The sequence below is a fragment of the Lithobates pipiens genome, unplaced genomic scaffold (genome assembly GCF_037356315.1).
Source record: "Lithobates pipiens isolate NorthernLeopardFrog02 unplaced genomic scaffold, aLitPip1_a1.2 Scaffold_3, whole genome shotgun sequence".
Lineage (NCBI taxonomy): Eukaryota > Metazoa > Chordata > Amphibia > Anura > Ranidae > Lithobates > Lithobates pipiens.
In genome coordinates this window covers 20833068-20860721 of record NW_027507790.1, presented here as the reverse complement: position 1 = coordinate 20860721, position 27654 = coordinate 20833068, and the positions used below count along the sequence as shown (strand labels likewise).

General features: G+C 39.3%; 1 protein-coding gene across 3 annotated transcripts in view; it reads right to left on the bottom strand.

Annotated features, from left to right (window-relative positions):
• The window catches only part of MYO18B (myosin XVIIIB), an 861659-nt gene that overhangs the window by 35034 nt on the left and 798971 nt on the right, over positions 1-27654 (bottom strand). For all 3 annotated transcript variants that reach the window (XM_077461361.1, XM_077461362.1, XM_077461363.1), the window contains 2 exons: positions 21345-21478; positions 7750-7914 (listed from right to left, as the gene is read on the bottom strand). In XM_077461361.1, the coding sequence (XP_077317487.1) occupies positions 7750-7914; positions 21345-21478 (299 nt within the window). The remainder of the gene's footprint in view (positions 1-7749; positions 7915-21344; positions 21479-27654) is intronic.

The following is a 27654-nucleotide window of genomic DNA, read 5'->3' as shown; positions in this document are numbered from 1 at the left end:
ACATTTAGCTTGCTTAAAATAAACATTTCTCAAGAGAAATGTGGAAGATGTCATTTTATTCTGCCAATGCTAGGTGCCTGATTATCACATTTGACTTTAAAACTATAAGCAATCAACCCAGAAAAATATGTAGATATCTATGTCTGTCATTTGAAGGAGTTGATTTACTAAAGGTTAATAGGTTGTTCCCTTTTCAGGGGAATTTTCACTTTGCAAGGGTGTTTTCCCTTAGCTTAGTGAATAAGGTGAAGCTCTGCTGACTTCTATCATCCTAACATTTGCAAACCAATATTTTTCTTAGCAAGGTGAATTTTTGCCTTTTGTATACACTTTACACTCCCCGTTTTTTAGCAGAATTAAATGTTAACTCTCAGTCTCACACATTTCTTTTTCAAACCATACTCCAGGTTAAATTGGCAGCATTTTGGTCTCAAAACAGTTTTCTTAACATGACAAAAATATATTTGTTATAAAACATAATTAAAAAAGACACATCCAATGAAATGGAATTCCAACTTAAACCTAACTACTTATAAAACGGTCCTCTCACCCCTTCAAACACCTATGCTTACTTACCTGTGTAAGAAAGATGTATATACTAGAAAAAGTGGCAATACAGCGCTGTCTATTAAAATCCACCAATAGATAGATAATTTAAATATAACGTGACTAAAGAAATATTACTCCAAAAAATGAAATTACTAAAGTGAAGCGTGAATAAAGAAATAGGGGAAACTCAATGTGACACAATAATATCATAAACTAAAAAGAAGAGCTGTGCTACAATTCTTGAAAAAACATATATAGTTAACCCATATACTGTATATAAAATAAATAATAGTGCAAAAACGATTCAGATAAAAATTATATCAAAATTGAAAAAAATATTTTTACATATCAAAAAATATTCAAATATCGATATGGAAATAAATCACACTCTGTAAATAAGGGGTTAAATAGTGCACACTCCAAATCCAATGATGTTTCTTAGGACCTCCAAAGTGATGTTACACACAACACTCAAGAAGAAGTGCCATAATATAGTAAAGGGATCTTCCACCAATAAAAATACTGCTGCTTACCAGCTGATCAGATCCCTTTTACAAGATCTAATTATACCTGTGGCTTAGCCCCCAGCCAGGGTCTCCGTGTCAGAATGGCAAGCACCGTTTTCCACTGCTCCGCTTGTAATAGCAATAGATATTCTCCAGTACACACACCGTATGGATTATAAACTCATTTCCCATATAAAAGAACAAAGGAACTACCATAATCTAATACTGTAAACTTCTTTTAATAACACACAACCATATTGCATTTACATGTCTCTCCTATATAAAAGCGTACAAGATAAAATGTTCAAGTCGGCCGGCTATACAGTCACTGCCCATTGCTTCCGGGACTAGCGTGGATTTGTGGTGATGTCAGAACGCTGCTTCTCCCTATGCCGTTTTGTCAAAAATGACGTCTTCCAGGGGCATGATGTATATACTAGCCTATTTTTAGTTTACTCCAATCTGGTCATGTAATGTCTGCTAGCGGTGGTGCAAGCAAGAGGAGAGATTTCTCCAACAATGGCTACTAATGCCTGAAGCAGTGACTTCACTGTCACCAATGGCCCATCTGGTGTCACTGGTCCCTCCTCTGCCCTGAAGCCACACTGGCTGAAACAGGGGAGCAAGATCACACGATTAAACCAGAGGGACTGAAAATAAGTAGATATTCACTTCTTTCTTACACAAGTTAGTAAGCATAGATGTCAGGAAGGAGGAGGGGACAATTTTAAGAGTAAAAAAAATCTGCATTCTCAGAACTTTAAGGGCTAGTTTACACCACAATTCTTATGTTTAGTGTGCAGTGGTGCATGCACGTTTACATGTATTTGTAGTCCATCTGTGGTGCATTTCTGCTTTTTAGTGCATGCATTTTTTAGCTATTATTAATTATTTCTTTTTTACTGAGTTCCATTTACAGGTATTTGCTGTGCACTCATGTGCCTTTACGTGCATACAGTGTCTTTGGGTGCAAAAAATAGCAGCATGCTGTACCTTTTTTAACTCTTTCGCTGCCAGTTCTATGCATCAGGGTTACAGACAGAATCCATTGCCTTCAGCCACTGGGATTGTGTGTAAACTGCCCAGCAGATTCCTGCCTATCAGGTGGAAGCATTTAAGTGGTTGCACTGCCACCTGATTGCTTCCACACACCCCTGGTACCGGCGCCCCCCCCAATGGTCCTGCACCTCACCACATATTTTGTGTGCCGCTTGCCCCTTTGCAGGCCTGAGGCTAACATCGCAGATGCTGGTGGGTGAAGGGTGGCGGGTGAAGGGGGGGAAGAGTGGACACACATCCAATCTCCTCCTTTTCTTGCTGTGACCCGGAAAGCTGTGATGCCGGAGGGAGCGCAATAATTCTAGCACAACACCTCCGTAACACTAAACTGATGACCTACAGGGAGATTTTGAAGTGTTGCCCATAGAAAATATTGTCGCCGCTAATGAATAGTGATGTAACATTTAAAATGTATAGTTTTACAATTGAAATGGACTATTTTCATGTTACAAGTGGTTAAGTATTACAGAAATTATGAAATAAAATAATCCCAAACCCTTCCTAATATCAGGATTTTCAACAATGAAGAAACATTCAATGTGTTTTAAAAGTGAAAATTAAATGAAATACAGATCTCATAAATTTGGCCCTGTGTAGAAAATTCTGCAGCAGTCAGGAATATGCAAGGATGGTATTAAATAGCAATCTGTCCTACATAAGTGAGTGTCATTTTCTATACCTTTCTTACCACAGACATGGTGCTTTCTTTCGGCAGTATTTTCTAGAAACTTGAGACTGAGCCAGGTGTTGTTGCTTTACAAACCTTCTCTTGTCTTTAGATTTAAGTGAGAATGAGAAGCCAAAGTAGAGAAAAATAAGATACCTAGCTATCTCCAAGTTAGATCTCTATTTAGGTGTGATAGTGGCTTTTGTGTATGTTGGTAATAAATATAAAACATACCCATCTAGTAAAAGAACCAAAACACCAGCTTTCTGCCACTTCAGTGGTCACACAACCAATGATTGTGGAATTTTATTTGGGATTTTCTGAAGGATTTCATACAGTTAGTATATTTTTATTGTGAATGATGGTAGTTTTAAAGGAAGAAACATTTTTCTCATTAATTATATTTTTGGCTTAAAAGTATTTCAGATTATCAGGCATTATTCAATCTGGTTTATACCATTTACAGTCAGAGGCTTTACCTGGTAGGCACTATTTGTTCTTCTTGCACAATCTAAGCACTGAAGTGTGATCTCTATATTTTATCCAGTTGTGGTGAGATCGCTTAACCTACGGTTTCGGTAGCTTGGCAGACAGCAGCTACCGGACACAATCCAAATGATACCTTGCAGATCTGTTAAAAAGCTGTAACAACCGGGCTGCCACAGGTTAGTAGTGACAGACTGTGGAGTTGATTTACTAAAGCTGGGTGCAAAATCAGGTTCACTTCTGCATGGAAATCAGCTTCCAGGTTTTATTGCCAAAGCTTAAAGTGGTTGTAAACCCCCCACTTTCAATTTAGCTCACTGTGATCTATATAGAACAGGCAGCTAATCGCTGGCTCAGAAATTTCACTTAATCTTTCTGTTTCCTCATAATCCGTCTTGCAAGCTTTTTTAATGACACTCTACGTGTGCCATTTGACGATCCTCTGCATGCCGGGTTATTTACTGGCATTGAGAAGGGAAAGTCTTGCGATACTCTGCTCTCCATGTCACACAAGGGAAGTGATTCTCTGTCATTAATGGCTTAGCTCGGTTGCTGTAGTAACGGCGATCGAGACAGAGGCTTGGTTCAGATGCAATCGCGCATGTGCAAGATATAGACAGGGAAACAAACTAAGGGCGGAAGTTACATCCACAAAAGAGTCAACAATCACTAGTAAATATGGCGCAGCCAATACCCGGAAGAAAAGAAATTTGACAAAAGCTAAAAAAGGTATTTTAAAACCTAGTTGTAGTCACCTTTCAACATTGTATCCAAACAAAGTGGACTTCCTTTTTTCCCACAAAGAGCTTTCTTTTGGTGGTATTTGATCATCTCTGCGGTTTTTATTTTTTGCGCTAATAGTGGTGACGATCTGCAATTTTTATTGAGACTACGACATTATGGCAGACACATTGGACACTTTTGACATATTTTTGGGTTGATTGACAATTATACAGCGATCAGTGCTATAAAAATGCACTGATTATTGTATAAATGTTCCTGGCAGGGAAGGGCTTAACACTAGGGGGCGATCAAGGGGTTAACTGTGTTCCTTAGGTGTGTGTTCTAACTTTGAGGGATGGGACTGACTATAGGAGATGAGAGATTGTGGTTCCCAGCATGTGGGAACTCACAATCTCTCTCTCCTCTCCTCACAGAACGGGGATGTGCGTGTTTACACACAGATGTCCCTGTTCTGCCCATGATCGCTTGTGGCTGGCAGTCATCGCAACCGCTGGTCATGAGCATCGGCACCCCTGCTGTGCAGCGGGCAGGCAGGCGCAGCTGCTATTCTGCTTAAAGGGACCAACGTATATCTACAACGGTTCACAGGATTGTGCCAATCTGTTGCGGCTGGTTTGAAAGTGGTTAAAGTGTTTGCGAACCTAAATATGGAAAGGACTGCCTGCCCCTCTATTATAGTTAGGCATAGCACACTGTATAAGTCTTTTAACCACTTCCCACCCGGCCAATGCACATATACGGCCGGGTGGGAGCCGTCTACTCCTGATAGGACGTTCAGGAACGTCCATCAGGAGGAGCGGGATCGCGCGCGCGCCCGCGCAGCGGCGCGATCCCGATGCGCCCGTGTCACCCGGACACGGCGCATCTCAGATCGGCAGGAGGGCTCTGTGATTGGCCCTCCTGATCACATGACGGCCGTGTCCAATCACGGCCGTCACGTGATGTAAACAAACAGCTGGTTGCTAGGCAATCGGCTCCTCCTCTCCTCACACAGAAGTCATCGCTGAGGAGAGGAGAGCAGATCGCTGCAGCCGGCTGATGATCAGTGAGTATGAGCTGTTTTTTACAGCTTTTTACTCACTGATCACTAGTCTAGTGTACACACAAATCACCACACAGTAAACACACCACACAGTATAAACACAATGTCCCCACACATGTCCCCAAAACATACATGTCCCCAAATAATAAAAACACATGTCCCTAATAATAAAAACATGTCCCCCACATATGTCCCACTAAAATCACATGTCCCAATGATTATCTGCACACATATGTACGTGATCACCTGCACACATATGTACATGATCATTTGCGTACATATGTCCGTGATCACACAAACCAATTATTATACACTTAACGGAATTTTTTTTACCAAAAACATGTAGCAGAATACATTTTGGCTTAAATTTATGACAAAATTTGATTTTATTGGATTTCTTTTAAAATAGAAAAAAGAAAATATTGTTTTTTTTTCCAAATTTCCGCATTTTGCGCTTGTATCACAAAAAATAAAAAACGGAGTCATGAATAAATACCACCAAAATAAAGCTCTATTTGTGCGAACAAAATGATAAAAATTTCATTTGGGTACAGTGTAGCATGACTGTGCAATTGTCACTGAAAGCGCTAGAGTGCTGAAAGCTGAAAATTGGGCTGGGAAGGAAGGGGGAGAAAGTGCCCTGTATTGAAGTGGTTAATAAAAACGAAGCTTGTAAATACAGATTTACAATGATCTTCAGGCCAATCACGTGACCACACCCACCACGACCATCAGCAGCCCTGATTTTCATGGTCAGCTGGGGGGAGGGGGGGGATACATGAGGTGTCAGGATCAGGAAGGTTTTTTTTACAGTTTAGAGAGGGGCAGAATACACAGCACAAGCACTGTGCTGTTTATTCTGCTTTAAGGGACCAGGATCTCAATTTTTTGGGGTTAACAAACACTATAATTGAACAAGCTGATGTTATAAGCTGATTGGTTTATATGCAGAAGTGAGCCTGATTTTGCACTCTCCATCTTAATTAAATAAACCTCACTATTACTATCTGGCATTGAACTTTTATTGGAATCAGAGACAAAAAAAAACAAAAAATGTAACAGTAAAAGACACAAAGTAAAACGTGTGATTTTTTTTAAATTGTAAAACCAGTTAATTTTCTATTATTTAGCTTAGGTATGGGACCTCTGACCTCTAAGTATGCAGTGTACACCTGTAAATATATCTGCCAAGACTGTGTATGGCTCGTGTGGATAATTAAGCAATTAACTGGCTCAATCTATGTTATAAATTAGCTTGGCAAAAGAGCAGATTAACTGACCTAATCTAGCAACCGATTGCCAATATCAAAAACTTAAATTAACAATAAAACTATAAATCTAACACACACAAACACTCAATTGTCAGTCTGTAATAACAATGAATCAAGCAATCAGTTAACAAATTAAAGCAGAACTAAACCATCCTATCCTTTTCAGCCAAGGAAGCTGCCATCTTAGCCTTTGATCTGCAATTGCCATGATGCTAAAAATGTGATCAGTTATGAGCCCAGCTATTTAAAGTGGAGCTTTAGTCAGAAAATTAAGTCTTGCTTGATCACTTCAGGCTGGCCCCTTTTGCTGGTATAGCTATGTAAAACATCTTTAAATTAATATTCTTCAGCACAAAATAGTTAAAGTCATTGTAAATTTGTCATTGTATTTTGTCATTGTATTTTCTTTAAATACCAAGCATGTTATACTTACCTGCTCTGTGCAAGGGATTTGCACAGAGTGGCCTCAATCCTCCTTTTCTGGGTTCTCCCGGCAGGGATCCTGTATCCTCCTCTTCATCGAGTTCCCCCATGGAGAGCCGCATTTCATCGGGGCACTCATGCGGGCGCGATAACGAGTCCTGCTGCTGCGTCCATTGACACAGACAGAATAACTTGGCCCCACCCCCGTATCACTGGATTTGAATGACAGCAGAGGGAGCCTATGGCTCTTGCCACTATCAATCTATCCAATGAGGACCCGAGATAGCGACTGGGGCTGCTGGGCTCATTCTCGTCGCTGGAACGACCGGGTTCAGGTAAGGAAAATGGGGGCTCTGGGGGGCAGCTGCAGCACAGAAGGTTTTTTCACTTTAATGCATAGAATGCATTAAGGTGAAAAACCTTAAGACTTTACAGTTCCTTTAATTAAGAAAAGGAGACGACAGGCCATGTGACCAGTAAAAGCAGTGGAAGCTATTTCTGCCCAGTTATTAGTTTTTTAGCATTTTCTTTACTGGGACTTCCAATGGTCGGCTTTTAATTCTAATTAATGACAACCAGAAATGGGGGTTTTATAGTAAAAACACTACTTGAAACTTTTAGCCACAAAAGTGTAAACAAATGCCCCAGTAAAGACAGGACTAGTCTTATATTACCAACTACAGCAACAGGATATTTGACTACATGTGTCCCACAAAGACCACAAATATTTTTTTTTATCAATATTTACTTCTAGGAACACTGGCGTGCATATTCACCATTGTTGGTATTGGGAATTGTATACTTAACTAGACATCGGAACTGGTTTTGCAATATTCCTATAATTGACAATCATATACCTTGTTTACCATTTTAAAATTCCAGTGAGACCTCTGCTACTAATATTTTTCCATGATCATTAAATTACACTTTAAATTCAGTAATACGATATACATTAATATAGTATAGTATAAAAAAAAGTAATAATAAAGAATACTCCCTTACCGTAAACTGTGAACACTCAAAGTATCAGATGTTGACTGCCTGGAAAAGCGTCCACACATGCTGCCTCCAGAAGGTGATGCCCAGCTGGCTGATGATCCTACCCAGGATCTAACACTCTCGGTCTCCCCCATACTTGTGAGTGAGCTTATGATTGACTGGTTATCTCTAGAAACAAAGAGAAGCCAAGACATGAGCAGTTATTATGTCATTTTAAACAGCCAACCATGAGTGATGGCAACTTCCCCCAATGTAGGCAAATTAGATGGGTGGATAATAAAACTATGTGTAGGATGGGGAAGTACTATATACACTTGAGTTTTCTATAAAGATTGCGAATTATGTTAGTGAATCAGTTAACTTCATTAACATGCCTACAATGTTTGTAAAGCAAGCAAGTTCATTCCTAGTAACACTTTAAAATACTATTACGCCACACAGATTTGTAGTAAATTCGTACATCTGTTCCACTCTGTTATTGTGAGGTATGCACTTCTGCCAAAACGCATAGCCAGATAGGTGACACACTGCCGTTTTAAAGTTTAGCTCTACAATTTTTTGCACCTGCCTGATTACTGGAGCCAAATAATGTTGGTGAGTTATTGTCCAATTAACAGACTGACATTAGAGTGTCTCTGGAGTTCCACTTAATAGGTGACAATCTTTGAACTGAGATATCACCAAATATAAACACCGATAGGCATGGTTATTTTCTTGTTAAGTACGTACTTTGCATTGTCTGTGTTTCCACTGTGTATGTTATTTCTGATCACCTGAAAGATTTTCTAATTTGGTCTAAAGTTGCTTTGTTTTACTGTTATCACGTTCCTAAATAATGCATGGAATTAAAGGCTTTTTTTTGCATTTCAAATGTGGCAAAAAGCCAACACATCAAGAACAAGTCGCAATATAGTTACCTAGTTACATTGAAAGTCAAACTATTTATTGTTGTTTTTTTTTCATAAGGACAAAATATATACTGAAACATATCCAATATAAAGTAGAAATATAATAGACAAAAGGTATGTGCTGCCTATAGAATATAGAGTAAGTCACAAGTTACACCAAAAGAGATAATATACAGCCTGAACATATAGACCAACATCCCTGGTATCCAGAGACATTGCGGCTAAACCAGAAGGTTGTTATGGTATAAGAGTTACTAATGAAGCCCATACATATAGAAAGAAGGGTAAATGTCAATAAAAGAGAGATAAGTGGCCACTCAGCAAGAAACCCGCTACTGCTACTCCCTGGATTTATGATGCAGGTGTGCATTCTGCATAGGTTTGGAATGTGCAAAAATTTGACTAGGTTTAATCCTAAAAACTAAAATTCCCTCTGCCCAGACCGAGAGATGACTGAGCTCATACCATCTCCAGCCAAGAAAGGTAGAGTGTGCCAACAGCCTTCTTGCTCCCTTTCTCTGGAAAAATTCAGAAATGTACCTTGCCTGAAATATGTTTGCAGTTGAGCATTGAACAAGGCTGTTCCTAGCAAAATACTTTTTTTCTGGACAATAACATGGCAAAATGAACATACAGTAGCTAAGGCGGTATTCACCCCCATTATACCCCATTATAAGGAAAGAAAATATATTGTGGTAGTGGTGATAAGTTGCCTCTTTTGTGTGTTATCTTCTGTGAGTTCTCCTGGATACATTCAAAATAGCTTTATGTACAGAAATTATGTTGCAAAATCTTATTTGAAAAAATAACTTTTTGTTTGCAACTTAACCAGTTCCCGACCAGCGCACGACGATGTACGTAGACAGAATGGCACGGGCAGGCATATTGGTGTACAGGTACGTCTAATCTTCAATGCCGCCCTGCCATCGGGAGCGCGCCGCCGGCGGCGCGCTCCCGCGCTGGTCGGGACCCCCGTGAGTCTGGTTGCGGGACCCGCGGACTCGATCGCTGATGATGTGATTGGAGCAGAGATCAGTGTTCACTAAATGAAAGCCCAACCCCCCCACAGTTAGTAACACACCCCTAGGAACACTTATCCCCTACACTGCCACCCACTGGTTAACCCCTTCACTGCCAGTGTCATTTACACAGGAATCACTGCATTTATATAGCAGTGATTACTGTATAAATGACAATGGTCCCAAAAATGTGTCAAAAATGTCCGATGGGTCCCCTACAATGTCGCAGTCACAATAAAAATCGCTGATCGCCGCCATTACTATTAAAAAAAAAATAATAAAAAATTATTAATAAAAATGCTATAAAACTATCCCTATTTTGTAAACGCTATAACTTTTGCGCAAACCAATCAATAATCGCTTATTGCGATTTTTTTTACCAAAAATATGTAGAAGAATACGTATCGGCCTAAACTGAGGGAAAAATGTTTTTTTATATATTTTTGGGGGATATTTATTATAACAAAAAGTAAAAAATAATGCGTTTTTTTCAAAATTGTCGCTCTATTTTTGCTTATATCGCAAAAAATAAAAACCGCAGGGGTGATCAAATACCACCAAAAGAAAGCTCTATTTGTGGGAAAAAAAGGACATCAATTTTGTTTGGGAGCCACGTCGCACGACCGCGCAATTGTCAATTAAAGCGACGCAGTGCCGAATCGCAAAAAGTGGTCTGGTCTTTGACCAGCAAAATGGTCCGGTCTGTAAGTGGTTAAGTGATGGTGGATGGAATGTTAAGCAAAAATATGTACCATTTTTAATCTGTAAATGATAACTTTATGATGCTAGATTTAAAGTTTTTAAGTTTTGGTGTACATTGAGAATAATTTATCTAGTAACTTAAAGGTCCAACTTAGCAATGGGGGAGATTTACTAAAGGCCAATACACTTGGTCATAAAATCTGAAGATAAACTTCGTCCAATGAACGATCTGCTGATTTTCTGATCGTTAGTATGCTGCTATTGACAGCCGAATATGAATTTTCGGCAGACAAAAACTGGCTGTGCAGGCTTGAAAATATTTGTCTGATGTGACCACATTTGATTTTTTTTTCATTAGTACGGTTTTCTGACAAAACAAAATCTGAAGAGCAAGACTAGGCATGCTCAAAAATGAAAGAACACATACAAAATAATTCAACACATTACGTTACTTCTGACGTTGAATTCTGTCGTCAGAACATTTTCTGATGGTGAGTACTCTCTTCACTTTCAATTTTTCAAAAAACTGACGAACATTCATCCAATAATCTGATCGTGTGTAAAAGGCTTAAAACTGGTGCACACAGAATCTGGTGCAGCTGTCCATGGTAATAAATCAGTGTTTTTCTTTGCTAAATGTCACCAATGGCAGTTTCTAGCTTCCCATGACTTTTTCTTTTAGAATAGCTTACCGATTTAGTCTTGAAAATGGACAATATTTGGTATTAAGATAATTCTATCCATTCCCCTAAGGGCCCTTTCACACTGATGCCATTTTGCTGCACTTTTAATGGTAGCATAAGGGCCCTGCACTAATGGGCTTTTGATGCACTCCCATTGACTTACAATGGAAGGTGCCTTTTTGATGCACTTTAGAAAAACTGCACTACAGATACAACCTGCAGAACTTTTAAAAGTGGAGTGTACATGCAGTATGAACAAGTCCATAGTATTTAATGGGGAATTGTTTTCAGGCGCTTTTGTCACACTGGGAAAGAGCACCAATCTGAAAGGGTCAAAAACGTATGGTTCAATGCCAAGTTTGAGTTTCATGGATTTCAAGCAGGATTCTACACAACCTTGCAAATTGAACACAGGCAGTTCACTCATCCCTATGCACCATGGCTTATTGTATAACTGTAGGAAGAGAATACTGTAGTTTGGAGTTTTGTGTCACAGTAATTCTCCCATGTGCATAAATGAAAATTCAGTTTGGAATAGAAGATGTAAACTGTCTATCAAAGTTTTTTTTTACTCTCAGTACTGATGAACTTTTTTAGCCCCTTTTGCAGCCACTTCCTGTCAACATATATGTGCTTAAGCAAAGGGTGTACAACATTGCTCAGGGCAGGCTTCCTGTTTAGTGACAACTGTGAAACATATCTGTGATTATAAGATACTGAGGGTTCCCATTACCTATCTGCTTCCTACAGACACTTTGTAATGAGAGCTACTGTAGAGAGTGAGACTTTTTTTTATATAGTTACATAGTTAGTAAGGGTGAATAAAGACATAAGTCCATCCAGTTCAACCTGTGTGGGTGTGTTATGCATTTATATCGCTAACACTTCCCATATACATGTATAATGGTTACAGTAAGATGCCTATCTAAAGGTTTTTTGAAATTATCGAACCTTCCTGCTGCCACCAACAATTGTGGAAGGGAGTTCCACGTCCTTACCATTCTAATAGTAAATAACCCCTTTCACAGTTTAAAGTTAAACTGTTTATCATCCAACTTCATTGAGTGACCATGGGGGTTATTTACTAAAACTGGAGAGGGCAAAATCTGGTGCAACGCTGCACAGAAAGCAATCAGCTTCCAGGTTTTATTGTCAAAACTTAGTTAAACAAAATGAAGTCAGAAGCTGACTACCATGCACAACTGCACCAGATACTGAGCGCACCAGTTTCAGTAAATCACCCCCCATGTCCTCTTGAGCAACCTGAGACTGAACAGTTTTCTCCCTATGTTAGAATCACCATTCAGATATTTATATATTGGGATCATATCTCCTTTTTAAGTGCCTCTTCTCCTGGGAAAACAAGCTTAAAGTGTGTAGCCTTTCCTCATAACTGAGATCCTCCAACTCCTCTATTGGTTTAGTTGCCGTTTTCTGGACTCCCTCCAATTCCAGCACATCCTTCCTAAGGACTGGTGACCATAACTGGATGACATACTTAAGATGTGATTGAACCAGAGTTTTGTAAAGTGGTAGAATTATAGATTTATAAATGCTAATAGTCTGCTGGCCTTGCTTGCTGCAGCTTGACATTGCATGCTATCACTGAGTAGACATGTGCACACTGAAATATTTCATTTTGGAATTTTGGTTTTGTCTGAAAAATACATTTATTTAGTTACTCCCGAAATTAGTTTTTATCTATTTTGTTTTGTTAAAAAATCCAAATTAATTAAGGTCGAATCTGTCAATTGAAGGCTTATGGTGTCTGTCGGATGTTCTAAGAAGATTCGACGAAGCAGCTAAACTGTATAACGCTGCAATCATACTTTTCCGGTCAAATGCTCCGCCCATAAGCTATAGTAGAATGCTAATGTTGTTTGACTAGTAATAATTATAATTATTAATTATTATTACTAGTCAAACAACATTAGAATTCTTCTATAGCCTATGGGTGGAGCATTTGACTGTAAATGTCCGCTCGCGATGATCGTAGGTTTTTAGCTGCTTCTTCGAATCTTCATGTCTCTATAATGCCAAATCTTTTCTCTCTATGTCAAATAATCTTGGACTAATAGAGTTAGGTTAGGCACATTCAATGTAGGTTCGATAGACACAGATCGCTATTGTCACCGTCATGTCGAATCTTCTATCTATCTATATCGAACTGTTGTCGCAACAATACGAAAATGAAGCATTTTTTATTTCTCATCTTTCGGATTTCTGATTTCGGATTCTGCGCGATCATTATCGTTTGTTAAAACGAACATGAAAATGCCCAAAATTCGGATGAAAATGAATGCACATGTTCTAGATCCTTTTATATCTTTGATTGCCCCAGGTGTTTTGCTCCTAGCATGTAGCCTGCATTCATATTTTTAGCCCCCAAGTGCATCAATTTACATTTCCTACATTTAAACTAATTTGCCATGTAGTTGCCCACCACTCTATTTTACTGAGGTCTTCTGGTAAAATTTAAATATCCTGTTGTGAAGTTCTTGCCCTACTTAGCTTTGTATCATCAGCAAATACCAAGTTGCACTATTTATACCAACCTCCTACATCGTTTATGAACAAGTTAAACAGAATTGGTCCCAGGACAGAGCCCTGGGGCACCCCGCTCACAACTCCAGACCATTCAGAAGCTATGCTATTTATCACCTCCCTTTGGACATACCCCTATAACCAATTTCTATCTAGGTACATACACTATTGTTTATGCCAACCAACCTCAATTTGTAAATTAGGCCTTTATGTATCAAATATTTTGGCGAAGTTTATATGCACTATATACACAGGCCACCCTCTATCCAGATCACAGCTTATATGCAGGGTAGAAGATGTAGGAGACCTCTTTTTTTTTAAAACCTCTGTCCTGTCCTGTTAGTGGACTTGAAAGCTGCTACATGGGTTAATAGTAACTTGGAAAGTCCAGAAATTACATTACACAGTCCAGAAAGACTGTGACAACTGCAGGGAGCTGTCAGGGTGAGATACAACATTTGAAATGTGAAGAAAACGGTATTTAGGGTTGTGGTACCATGAGGTTGATGTCCACCTCTCTCCCCTCTCTGTTATGTTAGTGTTAAAGTATGTTCCCTTTTGGTTGCTTATGGGTCCTGCTGTCTCTTTATTTATATTTACAGGTGCAGCAGTTGCTGATCATAATCTACAATGAGACCAGCTTTCACTGTGGAAAAGTCCAGACTCCAGACTGCTAACCTGTCACCATAGGTATGTGCAGCCTATTGCATTAGGGTGTGCACCCCAAAGCTCAAATATGCATGTATGCAATATATATACTATAATATATATATATATATATATATATATACACACATATATATATATGTATAGTACATAGTACTATAGTACATGCATAGTACAGGGTGATTAGGGTGTGCCCAGGCACACCTGGCATCCCATGTGCGCACGCCTATGTCTATCATTGATTTCAGCATTTTAGAAGGAAGACAACTTACCAATAAATACATTTCAAAAGGTTTATATTAATCTGTCACCTCGGCTCTTATTCACTAATCTTCTGGCATCAGGTTAAACAAGCTTACCCTCCTTCCCTTATTCTCACAGTTACCTTAATTTGGGGTTAAGGTGGGTGGACAATGTGGTTTATGAACTTTTATACCGGGGTTAAGCTTTATGGCTAAGCCTTCGGTTTGTGCCTTAAATGGTTTAAAAATAAAGTAAAATTAAAACGTAGAATTATTTAGCCTTAATAACAGACCATGGCCTTGGGGCATTTATGTCCCCTACACATTGGATTATGAATCATCCTTGGAGTAGTGTGTATTGCCACTTATAGACTGCTACCTAAGCTACCACCAATAATGTTCCGTTGGTAATTTTAGGTCTAATTTTGCCATTTGAGGCCAGTTTTCTCCAGTAACCCTGTGCCAGCCACATAATAAGCCTCGGACCCAGTAACTTTGCACCAGTGTTTATTGATAAGATTCTGTTTTTTGTTTCGCAGTCAAGGATTTTGCTAAGTTCCAAAGAAAGATCTGATCCTAGCGTATGCTGTTTCCATGGAAGCCTGTTTTACCCGTGTGATTGTACGACAGTGTCTGTCCCTCTTGAGGGTCACCTCCCCTCCGTGGGTTCTTATGGTTTACTGATATCAAAAGGACTTGTGTGCAAAATACTATCACCCTGCAAGGCATAAAGCTACGAATGAAAAAGAGCATAGCCATTTCCTTGTATACAACACACGAATAGTAAATTCTGTCTGCAAAAGTGTCTTTGGCATAGACAACAGAATATACGCTGTGGTTTAATCCTGGGGTTGTTGATGCAGCAATGTGTCAACCTAATTTTTTTCATAGTTCATTTCTTTTCTGGTCTAAAGAAAATCTGGACAGCAGAGTAAATGGGAAAATAGTTTAGACAGCGTGAGGTATTGATAAAGTTCTGCAGCACGAGCACTGCCTGAAATTGCTCACAGTAACTAGAACTCAAAGCAGATTGTGCAATAAATGAAATTTGACATGCAAACACAGAGCTTTCATTGAACCACTGAGCAATTTATTGAAAATCTTTAATCCATCTCCTGGAGGCCATTGTGCTCAGAAAAAAACATGAATGAATTACTTTAATCTACAAACATATTGGAGGTGTCTTTTTTTGCACATCAGACCTTTCCTGGAGATTTTTATTTCTGAACAGGACTTGTGCAGTTTGAAGCTAATGTACGAGTATCTTATCTCACCCAGGATGACATCCACGAACCCCCAATGAATGGAGGTCAGGGTTTTCTATAGTTATACAAATTCACTAATTCTTACTGCAAAGTAATCTTGTGAGGTTGTTAGCTATTCATTTGTAATCATACATGATATATATATATATATATTTTTTTTATTATTATTATTTTTTATTTTTTTGCTTATCACAGTGTTTAAATTGTTATTTGAATCTTCATTGCTCTTTTTACGGGGTTGATTTACTAAAGGCAAATATACTGTGCACTTTGCATGTGTAGTTGCACTCATTTTTCCCAAAGCCTAGTGGATGTGGTAATGTGGTTATCTTGCAAGAGACCTGCGCGTTTTTTTAACCCCTTCATCACCAGGTAATTTTTTTTTGCGATCCGGCACTGCCTTACTTTAACTGACAATTGTTGTGCAATGCTCTAACCCAAAAAAAAGTATGTCATTTTTTTCCAACAAATAGGGTTTTCTTTTGGTGTTTTGTTTTTCATCACCTCTGTGTTTTTATTTTTTTCACTATAAAAAAAATAATTCAAAAAACAATATTTTTTACTTTCTGCTATAAAACCTATCCAATAGAAAAAAAAAATATTGGATAATTCCTTCATAAATGTAGGCCAATATGTATTCTGCTGCATGTTTTTGGTTAAAAAAATGTCAATAAGCGCATATTGGTGGGTTTGCACGAATGTTATAGCATCTACAAACTTTAGGATATAATTGTGGAATTTTTATTTATTTATTTTTATACTAGTAAGGGCGACACCTTGCGGTTACCAGTGACACTAAAAATATCCACTGTCACTGTACTAATTAAACTGGCTGGGTAGCGGTTAAACATCTAGGGCGATCGAAGGGTTAACTGTTTGCCTAGATTTTTTTTTTTGTGTGTAAATAGTGTGGTGCTTTCACTAGGGGAAGATATGGATTCTAGTCCCTGCTTTGCAGGAACACAAAATCCATTCCTCCCCCCAGTTAGAATGGCAATCAGCCTTGTTTACATAGGCAGATCCCTGTTCTGTGTGTATTATCGACGATCGGTAGGTGCCTGAGGACATCAAGCACCCCTCACCTGCAGATCGGCTTCTGTTGTGAAAATTCACAGTAGAAATGGCCCGCTAGTGGCTCATGCGCGCCCCCTGCAGGCTGAAGTGTAGAATCACGTATGCATATGTGATTCTACACAGGAGAACCACCCTGTAGCAGTAAAACTGCTATGGGGTCGACAGGAAGTGGCTAATGCATTCATGTGTTGTGGTGCGTTGCAGTGTGGGTCCACCAGTACCTACTATATTGCTGTATTGTATTGTATTACTTGTGTAAAAAGAAAGGTGTTTAGTCCCCTCAATGTTCATACCAGAAGCTTTAGCCAGGTACCCCATGCAAAAAACGAAAAAAAAGGGAGAATCTTCCCCCTCGATAGGCATACCAGACCTTGATCCTATCATGCAGCCTGGCTGGCCTAGGATAGGGGGGTTCAGTGTGCACTTACTCTCTATCCTAAACCATACCAGCTCACATGCCCTCAACATAGGGGGTACCATGTTCATGGTTACATAGTACCCCTTCATTTACGCAAAAAAGTTAAGTATATAAACACACTTATGCAGTCTTTGACAAATCCTTTATTTACAAAAAAATCCTCCCAAAACACTCCCACAATGTAAGTCCATCATGAAAGCTCTTGTCGTGTAGCAGATCCACATCAATGAGGATGAATGACACTCAATGCCCGCTGAAGAAAAAAATCTCACTGTCAACATGATCTTCTCCTGCTGCTGACTCCCCACTCAATGGCATGCCCATATTTGGTTAATGATGTCACCTGGATCATGTTGAGGAATCACATAGGTAGGGGACAATATCTTGGACCCCCCCATTGTTAAAGGGCAATAACACTTACTGGAGAGCCCCCCTCCTGGTGACCCCCACAAGCACCAGGACAAGGTCGTGGGAAGAGGCCCTTGTCTTTTTTTAGTTTGTTTAGCAAAAAATAAAAACCCCAGAGGTTATCAAATATCACTAAAAGAAAGCTCTATTTGTGGGAAGAAATTATAAAAATTTAGTTTGGGTACAGTGTTGCATGACCGCACAATTGTCATTCAAAGTGTGACAGCGCTGAAAGCTGAAAATTGTCCTGGGCAGGAAGGAGCGAAAGTGCCTGGTATTGAAGTGGTTAAAGTAAAAAATGACAATTTTTTTTAAAGCATTATTAAAATCGCTGTTTCGTATCAAACAGAATTTTAAAAGTGTTTTGCTTTGGCAGGTCTTCCCAAGGGCAGTGCACAGCTGCCATGTCATTGTTTTGAGAAACCTTGCCTATTAGAATAGAAAATGTCCAGAACTCTTATTTAAAATGTGTCTCCTGTTGACTTCAGTGGGGTTCATATTAAGAACTGTAACTTTAGTGCCATCCCGAAGACCTGCCTTGAACAAACCCAGGTACTTACCACACTTCACTGTTGTGTTATTGTTTGTTACTATTATTGTATATGTCAGTGGTCATCAACCTTGTCCTCAGGACCCACTAACAGTCCAGGTTTTATGTATTACCTTGGGGAGATACAGACTAGAATACTGCAATCACTGAGCAGCAAATTATATTGCCTATGATGTATTTCAGTTATCTTGCAAACCTGGCCTGTTAGTGGGCCCTGAGGACCGGGTTGATGACCACAGGTATATGTAAAGCCCCATACATACGATCGGACTTTGTGCAAATCTTCCCGTGGACTTTTGTACAAAGCGCGTTGGCCGTAAAATTGTATTACATACACACGATCTGACTTTTTAGGCAACAAACACGAATGTAGTGACGTTTCAACGTACTGACAACGCTTCAAAAGAGGACGTTCAATTACTCCAGCACCACCTTTGATCAACTTCTGTATTGTTGTCTGATCTTTTGCATTGGTTCTGAGCATGTGTATTTGTACTTTGTACAAAAGTCAGATGGTTTTGTGTACACATGATCGAACTTTGCTCCATAGGACTTATGTTGTCAAAAAGTTTGTCTGTTCGCACAGCCAACAAAAGTCAGATGAAAACCGAAAAAGTTTGTCTGATGGAGAGAACACACGGTCGAATATTGCCTCAAAACAGCTAATTTGCATGTTTGTTGTCAAAAAGTCAGATCGTGTGTACGGGTCTTAACACAGCTCTTTTGTTGAAACACATCTTATACTTGGTTGACTTATGCTAGAAATAGCAGTCACAGCTATTTATGGGATGTGATTTAATATTACTAATTGGAACATTATTTTCTGGAGAAAGCAATCACTCATTTCAACCAATCATTAAAGACTCCTGAACAAACTTTGCTTTTATGACATGTACTATATAAAAAAACATATTTTCTGAATGTGAAATGCAATCAGTCATTAGACACTGGGTTAGGCTATTAGATCTTGCTATTGCAATATTACAAACATGTGTGATAGATGCCTTTGCAGCTCAAGGCACACCCACAGAAAATTATTAGTTGAGTCTGCTTTAACGCTTTAAATTTATAGAGTATGTTAGCATGTAAAAGAATGCACCCTGAAAAAAAAATATATATATATATTTTTTTTTTTTTTTACGCAAAAGATAATAATATAAGTTTGCTGTGTAGCCCATTGATCTATGCTAGCTTTCATTTCTGAAAAAAAGAGGCACAACAATAGAGGCTGGTCATTTTTATTTCTATAGAATCAGTGTACCAGAAGCTGTCAAATACAATAAAAGGATCAGTGGCATGATTAAGTAACCTCAGGATTGAAAAATGTTGGAGTAGACATGGCAGTTGTCTACAGAAGTGGAGCTGTGAGTATTACTGTTATTTTTCTTATTTTTTATTTTTTTTGTAGGAAAGTTATTAGTTCCCCAGGGCTCTGTGGTTTGGTCTGTAGCATTTCAGTTCTGTCTAATGAAGAAGAAGTCAACTGCATCTCAATATATCAATGCACGCTATACCAATTTTAAATGTGTTTTTCTCCCTGTTCAAAAATAATAAAAAGTGCCCATGATGTTATTAAATCCTCTTCTACATAAACCAACTTTTAACTTAGCATTAGTGTCCCTTTATAGAGAGATCAGCTACAAATTGTGAATTGATGGGAATGAACCTACTGTATATGTATATGTAGAATGGAATGACTTTCTTTGTTAATATACCCCCCTTCACATGTTTCACACATCAATTCAGTGCAATAGTACACATGCATTTTCATGTTTTGAGGTGCATTGAGGCACACAATACACAAAAAAAATGGTGCTGACTGCATTTTTTTCTCAGCACATGTGTATTGTACTGCATTTCAATGGAGGTGTTTAAAGGTAATGTTTACAATGTATGGCCCTGTAGCACACAACAACAAATGTAATGTATAGTTACCACAGCAAAACCAGTAATATTAAATCACATCCCATAAATTTACAATGTAAATGTAGTAAATGTAAATGTAATGTAAGTGTAATGATTGTGGCTAAAACCACAGTTAACATTTTTCAGGAATGCAGTGTGCAGCAATAATTACTGTGGTGCATTGATGAATTCTGCAGTGCAGGTGTGTAGATTTTGAAATGTATGTATTCCATTTAAAATGTATGCTACCTCAGCACACCAAATCACTTAGCATGTGTTACTACGCTTAACTACAATGTAATAGTGTGAATGCAAAGTGATCATACCCCACAGTTATAGGTCAATTAAATATTTTTTGTATGCTTCTGACATTTACAATGATATAATTCAATACTCAATGCAATTGAGTATGTGCATTATCAAGCAATGAAAAGCACACACTCTACAAAATATGCAAACTTCATGATTTTAAAATATCAGAACAACTACTGCAATGTTTTGACCCTCCTTGGTCTTATTTAAGTTGTAGTAGTAAAAAAAAAAAAAAAAGATCACAGAGTCTAAAAATGTTGAAATTTTTTAACAGCAACACTTTTTTTCCACAGATCTGCAAGAGATTTTCTATTGAATTTGCATGTTTTCCATTTAAAATACACACACACACACACACACACACACACACACGCGCACACACACTTCCAACATGCACAGGATTTCATTTAGATAGACCGCCCAGTAACCTCACACAGTTACAGCTGTTAAACTGTTTCATAGGCTGTTTTTGCTATGCTTTATATGATTGGATAATGGGACCAAAGCTGGGAGCTCAGACTAACATGACAAGAAGGCATTGGGCATTGTCGTTTGCTTAAAGTTGCAATGCAGATCATGTACTACAATTTTGCATTATCTTACTTTTACATGATAAATGTCAAATAATACAATGCTATATGGCAGGGATCTCTAAACTACGGCCCTCCGGCTGTTGCGGAACTACACAATCCCATGAGGCATTGCAAAACTGGGACATTCACAGACATGACTAGGCATGATGGGAATTGAAGTTCCTGAACAACTGGAGGGCCATAGTTTGGCGACCCCTGCTACATTAACCATTTATCCTTTCAAAACATAGAAGTCTATACAGATCAAAATAAATCATATAAAGCTAAATATATGTATTTCTAAATAAATAGTAGTGTTTTAGAAAATACCTTTCAGTGTCACTGTCATCACTTGAGTCAACTTCCTCTAACGCTGCCTGTAGGTCAGCAATACGTCTAATCGAAGTCTCCAGATCAGCTTGCAGTGTCTGCCTCACTGCTGTAAGTTCATATAGTTGGGTCTCCTATTAAAATAAAGCATCACAACAATTATTACAGCTACAAGGAACAAATACATTTTTAGTTAACAAGGTAATAACCTTTGTGATAAATACGCTACATAATGATCTCACTTGTTGACAAACAGGTACATTTTAATGAAGACGATGATCTAGACATAGCTAAAAAGCCTGTGATGGAAAGTTTGTTAAGTAGCAATTTTCACAAATATTATACAAAATTAAATCCATACATAATGTATAAATTGGGCTATTTTCACTACATTAATTACCACATTTATGTACTTGTTAGGCTTTTTACATCTGCTAATGTGTTGATCGTAAAAAAAAAAACAAGTAAAACAAATGTGACATCAGAACATACTTAGAATATGGTAATATGCAAAGTAAAACAGGAAATACTAAATAATATATACTGTATATACTGTATAGCTAAAACACTGTGTCACATTTTATTCCTTCTTCCTTGTTTCTCTTGTGTACTAGGTTATTCACAGTTCACTTCTCTTTATATCCTGCCTTATAGCACCAAAGACCTGTCAGTACCAGGATTATGCTAGCCTTTAAGGCTGGGTTCACACTTATGCGAATTGGATGAAGGTTTCCCCGCATGTAATTCACATGACAGGGGACTATGACCGCCTCTGAATAGAGCCGATTCACACACCTCTGGGGCGGCCACGGAGCACACTGTAGAATGGTCCTGTATGTCTTTGGCTCCGTTTTAGGTCCAAATTCAGGCAAAAATTAGGACCTAATTCGGACCTGAAAAGGTGAACAGGAACCTACCGGACCCCCCTGCTGCAGGCCACAGCCTGATATAGTGTGAACCCAGCCTTAAAGCGGAGTTCCTCTTAAAAAAATGTTTTTAAGTCAGCAACTACAAATGCTGCAGCAGCTGACTTTTAATAATCGAGAATTGACCAGTTCCAGGGTCCAGAGATGCAGGGAATGAAGCCCTGCTCATCTCCCCCTCCTCTCTGCAGTGCCGGCATCACTACTGTGGGTGCCAGCTGTGGCTTCACATCCAGGCATGCAATGCACATGCGCAACCCGTGTGGTGTGTTGTGACTGGCCGGGCAATCATCTAGGACCTGTGACATGTCCCCGAGGGTTGTTGAGAGGGAGGGGGGAGAGGTAAACTGACTTCTGGCTCCGCGGAGCCCCGGAAGGAAGTGGGAGCTGGAACCCTCATTTCTGAGGGTTTCCGCTCCCCCCCAAACAAATTACATGCCAAATGTGGCATGTCAGGAGGTCACCTTCCCTTAAAGCAGAAGTTTAATTTTTGGGTGGAACTCCGCTTTAAGGTTGAGCAAAACTCACTTGAGACAGCTTTTACCTAGAAACAAGAGTGATTGACCACCTCCTTGCTACCTATGCTTAAAGCACCTGTTGCACACACCGCCAAAGCTCACGATAGTGGACACTACCTGGTGTGCTTTTGCTTGACCCCAATTGTATCTACTCTGTGGATTACCATGTATGACCCAGCTTGGGCTGACGCTGCTCTCCCTATTCTGTGATTCTGTACCATTTGGACTCTGAGCTACTTGTGTGTGACCTGGCTCTTGTAGACCAGTGGTTCTCAACCCCTGTCCTCAAGTATCCCCAACAGGCCAAGTTTTGGGAATTTATTTTGGGAAAAATAGCTGTCCCCAAGCCATTGACTCTGATTTAAAGCACCTGTGCAAAATAAAGGAAAACCTGCAAAACTGATCTAGACTACTCTTTTGCCTGACCCTCCTGTATTACTAGACTCTCTGTTACTCTTTGGTGAGCTCCTCAGTCTGCTGGTTCATCTTCACTGTCCACCCACACGGTAGGGGCAGGGACAGGACTATGAGTATTACCTAAAGCTGTAATCCAGGTATGGATTTAATAGCATAGTTACATTGGTGCAGCTTGGAACCACAGGTACATATTGTTCACTAATTGCAAGGCATTCTCTAATTGTACAAAATGGATGGGCGGGTTGGTAAATTTACAATCTCCACCTAGTCTGATGATCAAAAAACAGTGTATTAAGAAAAATGCAAGATAACCTGTGAATCGCACTTGTGCCAAGTGAGACAGACTTGGGGTTGATTTTCTAAAACTGGAGAGTGCAAAATCTGGTGCAGCTGTGCATGGTAGCCAATCAGATTCTAACTTTAGCTTGTTCCACTAAGCATTGACAAAAAAATAACCTGGAAGCTGATTGGTTTCTGTGCAGAACTGCACCAGATTTAGCAGATTTTAGTAAATCAACCCTTCTGTGTCCATTATGCAGCAGAGCAGCTGCTTGGTATGAAACCTGAAAGATAGCAGTGATCACACTAAAAGCATAATTTACAGTGATTTCCAGCTTCTACAGGGATCTCACAGGTATGAAATAGGCATACCTCAATTGGTCCATGCTGGGCCAATTATGCTAGAAACTCCATACTTGGAATTCAGCTCTGACTTCAGTAGAAAAATATCAGGACTCCTGGCCTGCCAGGGTTTTCTGCTTGCCAGGGCTGTGTACATATTAGAATTGGGTGGACAGAAATACAAATTAAAAGAGCTAACAAATGCACTTCATGAAAATCATTAACTTTCAGAATAAATGGAATGTTCCTCCCCTTTCTTTGGGGTTTCTAAGCAATTGTGTAATAGGTTGTACTTGTCTAAAATAGACTCATTCAGAGAAGCTTCAAAAACCTCCCACTCCTCCACTACGTTCATTCAGTGGAAAGCTTATTAAAAAGTTTATGGGTCTTTCAATTACATCTGATGAGTCTGGGGTCTGGACATAGGGATGCAGTGGAAAACTGGAAACATTTTAAAGCTAAGCCGTAAGGCTTCATTTAAGGAGAGTATAGCTTATTTCATAATTCTCTATACTTCAGCTTGATAAGTGGTAGTTGGCACAGAAATTCCAGTATGGACTTTTTGCCACAAATACTTAAGCATCATTCATTTTGGTGCAAGAAAATGTTGACATTATGCAATTAGCATCACTTTTAGGGATAGGTTTAGGGGAAGCTTTTGGTTAAATGAGCTTAAAGTACAACCAAAGGCAAACCTTTTTTAAGTTTTGGACAGAGTAGAGCTGTATTAGAACACCTGTCAGGTTTTATTGCTGTCTGTGGGAGATTCCCCTCTCTATTTGTCCTGTTTACCACTATCATTGAAAGTGAAAGTAAAAGAAAATCCAAAATTTTGGGTTGTCATCAGAAAAGTAATAGAGGGAAAATGTTCCAATGGGTCACTAGCTCTGGTGACCTGAGGATCCCCAATGGATTCTTTTAATTTCAAATTATTTCTTCTGACTTCCTGTTTTGGTTATGGGGCAGGAAGGGAAGGGAAATCTCCCCAATGGGACACAAATGGCAAAGAATAAACTGACAGTGGTCATGACCTTCTCTTACTCTATCCAAAATAAAAAGTTTTGGCTATAGTTCTACTTTACATGTTTTGGTTATGGCTGACATTAGGGGTGTCTTAATGTTAAAGATTAGATTTACCTGTAAGGTTTAAGGATGAGGTTACGGTCACAGCTACCAAGGGTTCATGGTGAATCCAACAGGTTTATAATTCGGGGTCCTGGCAAATAATTTGGAAATTCACCAGACCAAATTTCTTTCAAAATTTTTAATTTCTTTTAATATTCCACTGCCTGGCATTTGGACTGTAGTCAGCAAGGTTACAATGGACAACAATAGGGGCTTTATTATGTGCCAGCCCCCTCACTATAATAGGGTGGGTACCCAGAAGGCATTTGTCAGAGTGTGATGTGAGTAGTTTAGGGAAAGCTGACAGCTAGCTCACTTTCATCAAAATGAGTCAGCCTTGAATTACTAATGAATAGGGATGGGTGAACGGTTCAGCCCAAGCATAAGTTCAGGCCGAACTTTCGTTGATCAGACGTTTGGTGAACATCCGAACAAACGGGTAGTTCAACCATTTGTTTGGCCCCCCCAAACTGACCACAATGCATTGTGGAGCTGAACAGTGCATTGCAAGCCCTGATTGGCTGTAGCAGTGGAAGCTTCAGCCAATCAGGACACAGAACACTGTCAGAACCATGATTGGACACTGTCATCATGACTTTATCCATTTATGACTCATTCCCGCCCCACATTATAAAAGTATTCTGTCGATGGCAGCCATTTTCAGAGTGATTTTGGCATAGAGAGAGATAAAACAGGGCTCTGTTTAGTGCTATTAGTTTGTTAGTGTGCTATACTGTGCAATTTTGCTTCAATTGTAAGTGTAGAATATTAATTTAGTGTCAGTCTAGGGATAGTGTGAGTGTAGTGAGGAGGACCATCATTCAGCTTTCCATAGTGTGCAGCTAGAGAAGGGACAGCTCAGATAGATTCACTGTAGTGTAGCGAGACCGTGTCAGTAATCTTTACATTAGTGTATAGCTAGAGTAGGGGCAGTTCAGATAGCGCCAGTGTAGTGATAGTTGAACACCGTCTATTTGATTGTGTTACTGCCAGTTTAACGCCATTTACTTCTGTGTGCATTACTGCTAGTTTAACGTCATATAGTTTTGTGTGCGTTAATGCCAGTTTAACACCATATAGTTTTGTGCGTTACTGCAAGCTTAACGGCATTTAATTCTGTGTGTGTTACTGCGAGTTTAATGCCATTTACTTCTGTGTGCATTACTGCAAGTTTAGTGCCATATAGTTCGGTGCATCACTATATGTTTCATGCAATTTATTGTAGTATATTATAGTGTATCCGTGGAATGGGTCTGTGTAGTGTGAGTGCTCAAATTAAAGTGCACTAAACACCACTTTACATTGTGCATCTGCGTACAGATTTCAACTTCTTCTTTACATTTGCTTATAAGTACTGCCCCATCCCTCCCAATAATGTCTGGGAGGACAACAAGGAGGGACAGATGTTTCCTTGCCACTGTAAAGGGGCAAGCAACAAATGTGTCCACAGACAAAGGTGGACGTGATCGTCAGTCCTCAAGCAGGGCATCATTTCCTCTGCTTAGGGAGTTTGCCCATGCTATCCAGCCACAGCATGCAGAGGAGGAGATACACTCCTCATCCTCTGTCATGCTAGCAGAGACAAGTGTGCAGTCCCCTGCAGTTGCCAGAGTGGATAAACCTGCCTCCTTGTCCACATCTACCACTTGCTCCTTGATGATGCCCAGCCATTACTGGATTCAGATGTTAGTGGAACGTGTCTGTCCAGAGACTCTGTGGACCATTTGACTTTTATAAAAATGAATCAGTCCTGGATTACCAGCTGTGATGCGCCTGATGCTGATGCACTGATTAAGTCTTTTTGGGATATGGAATCTCTGCAGGACTTCAAGGCTGCCTAGCTTTGAGAGAGTTCAATCATTTCATCTGGAAGAATGTTTTTGGTATAGATTTCATGGGCACAATTAACCCCCAAAGACCAATTTTTCAGCACCTGTTTGACAGGTGCATATCATTACAATTTTTTACAGCAAAGCCAATTCTTGCTTTCATCAAGAGTACCTCTATAGGGTTACAGTGGTAAGTTTTTCTGCACCCGTTACTTCTATTCAAAGTCAAAGTGACACCAAAATATATCCAGAATGCATCCAAAAAATCTCTAATCTTGTTCCCAGTGCGCTACATTGTGGCCTCATCATACACACTGATTCCCCAGCTGTTGCTGAGCAAAATAAAGACAGCTTGCAGGGAAAATGCCATTTGTTTTGGCTTTATAAATACAATTATTGCTGCAACAGATTTTAGACACGGTACAGATCTGTCACTTTACAGGTAGACTAAGGGGACCCCAGGCACCATATTGAAAGTATTTTTCCTTTTTATGCTTTCACTTTAAAAATCAAAAAATCACTGCTCATTTAAAAATGTTTTTCACAAACTTTTTTTTTATTGATACATGTTCCCCAGGGCAGGGCCCAGACCCCTATAACCATTGTATGTCCAATTACTTGCATATAAGCCTTCAAAATGGGCACTTTTGTTTTTTGACGTTCAGATCCCATTGACTTTAATGGGGTTCGATATTGAGGTACGAACTTTCATGGTGTTCGAAAGTTCTGGTGCAAACCGAACAAGAGGCCATTCAGCCCTTCCCTACTAATGAATACAAAACCCCTGCTTCTGATGTGATGAAAGGAATTTCTGTCATGCAGCCCCTGAAAAAAGCTGGACTTTGCTAAAAAGCTGCTAAATTTCCAATATTTAGCT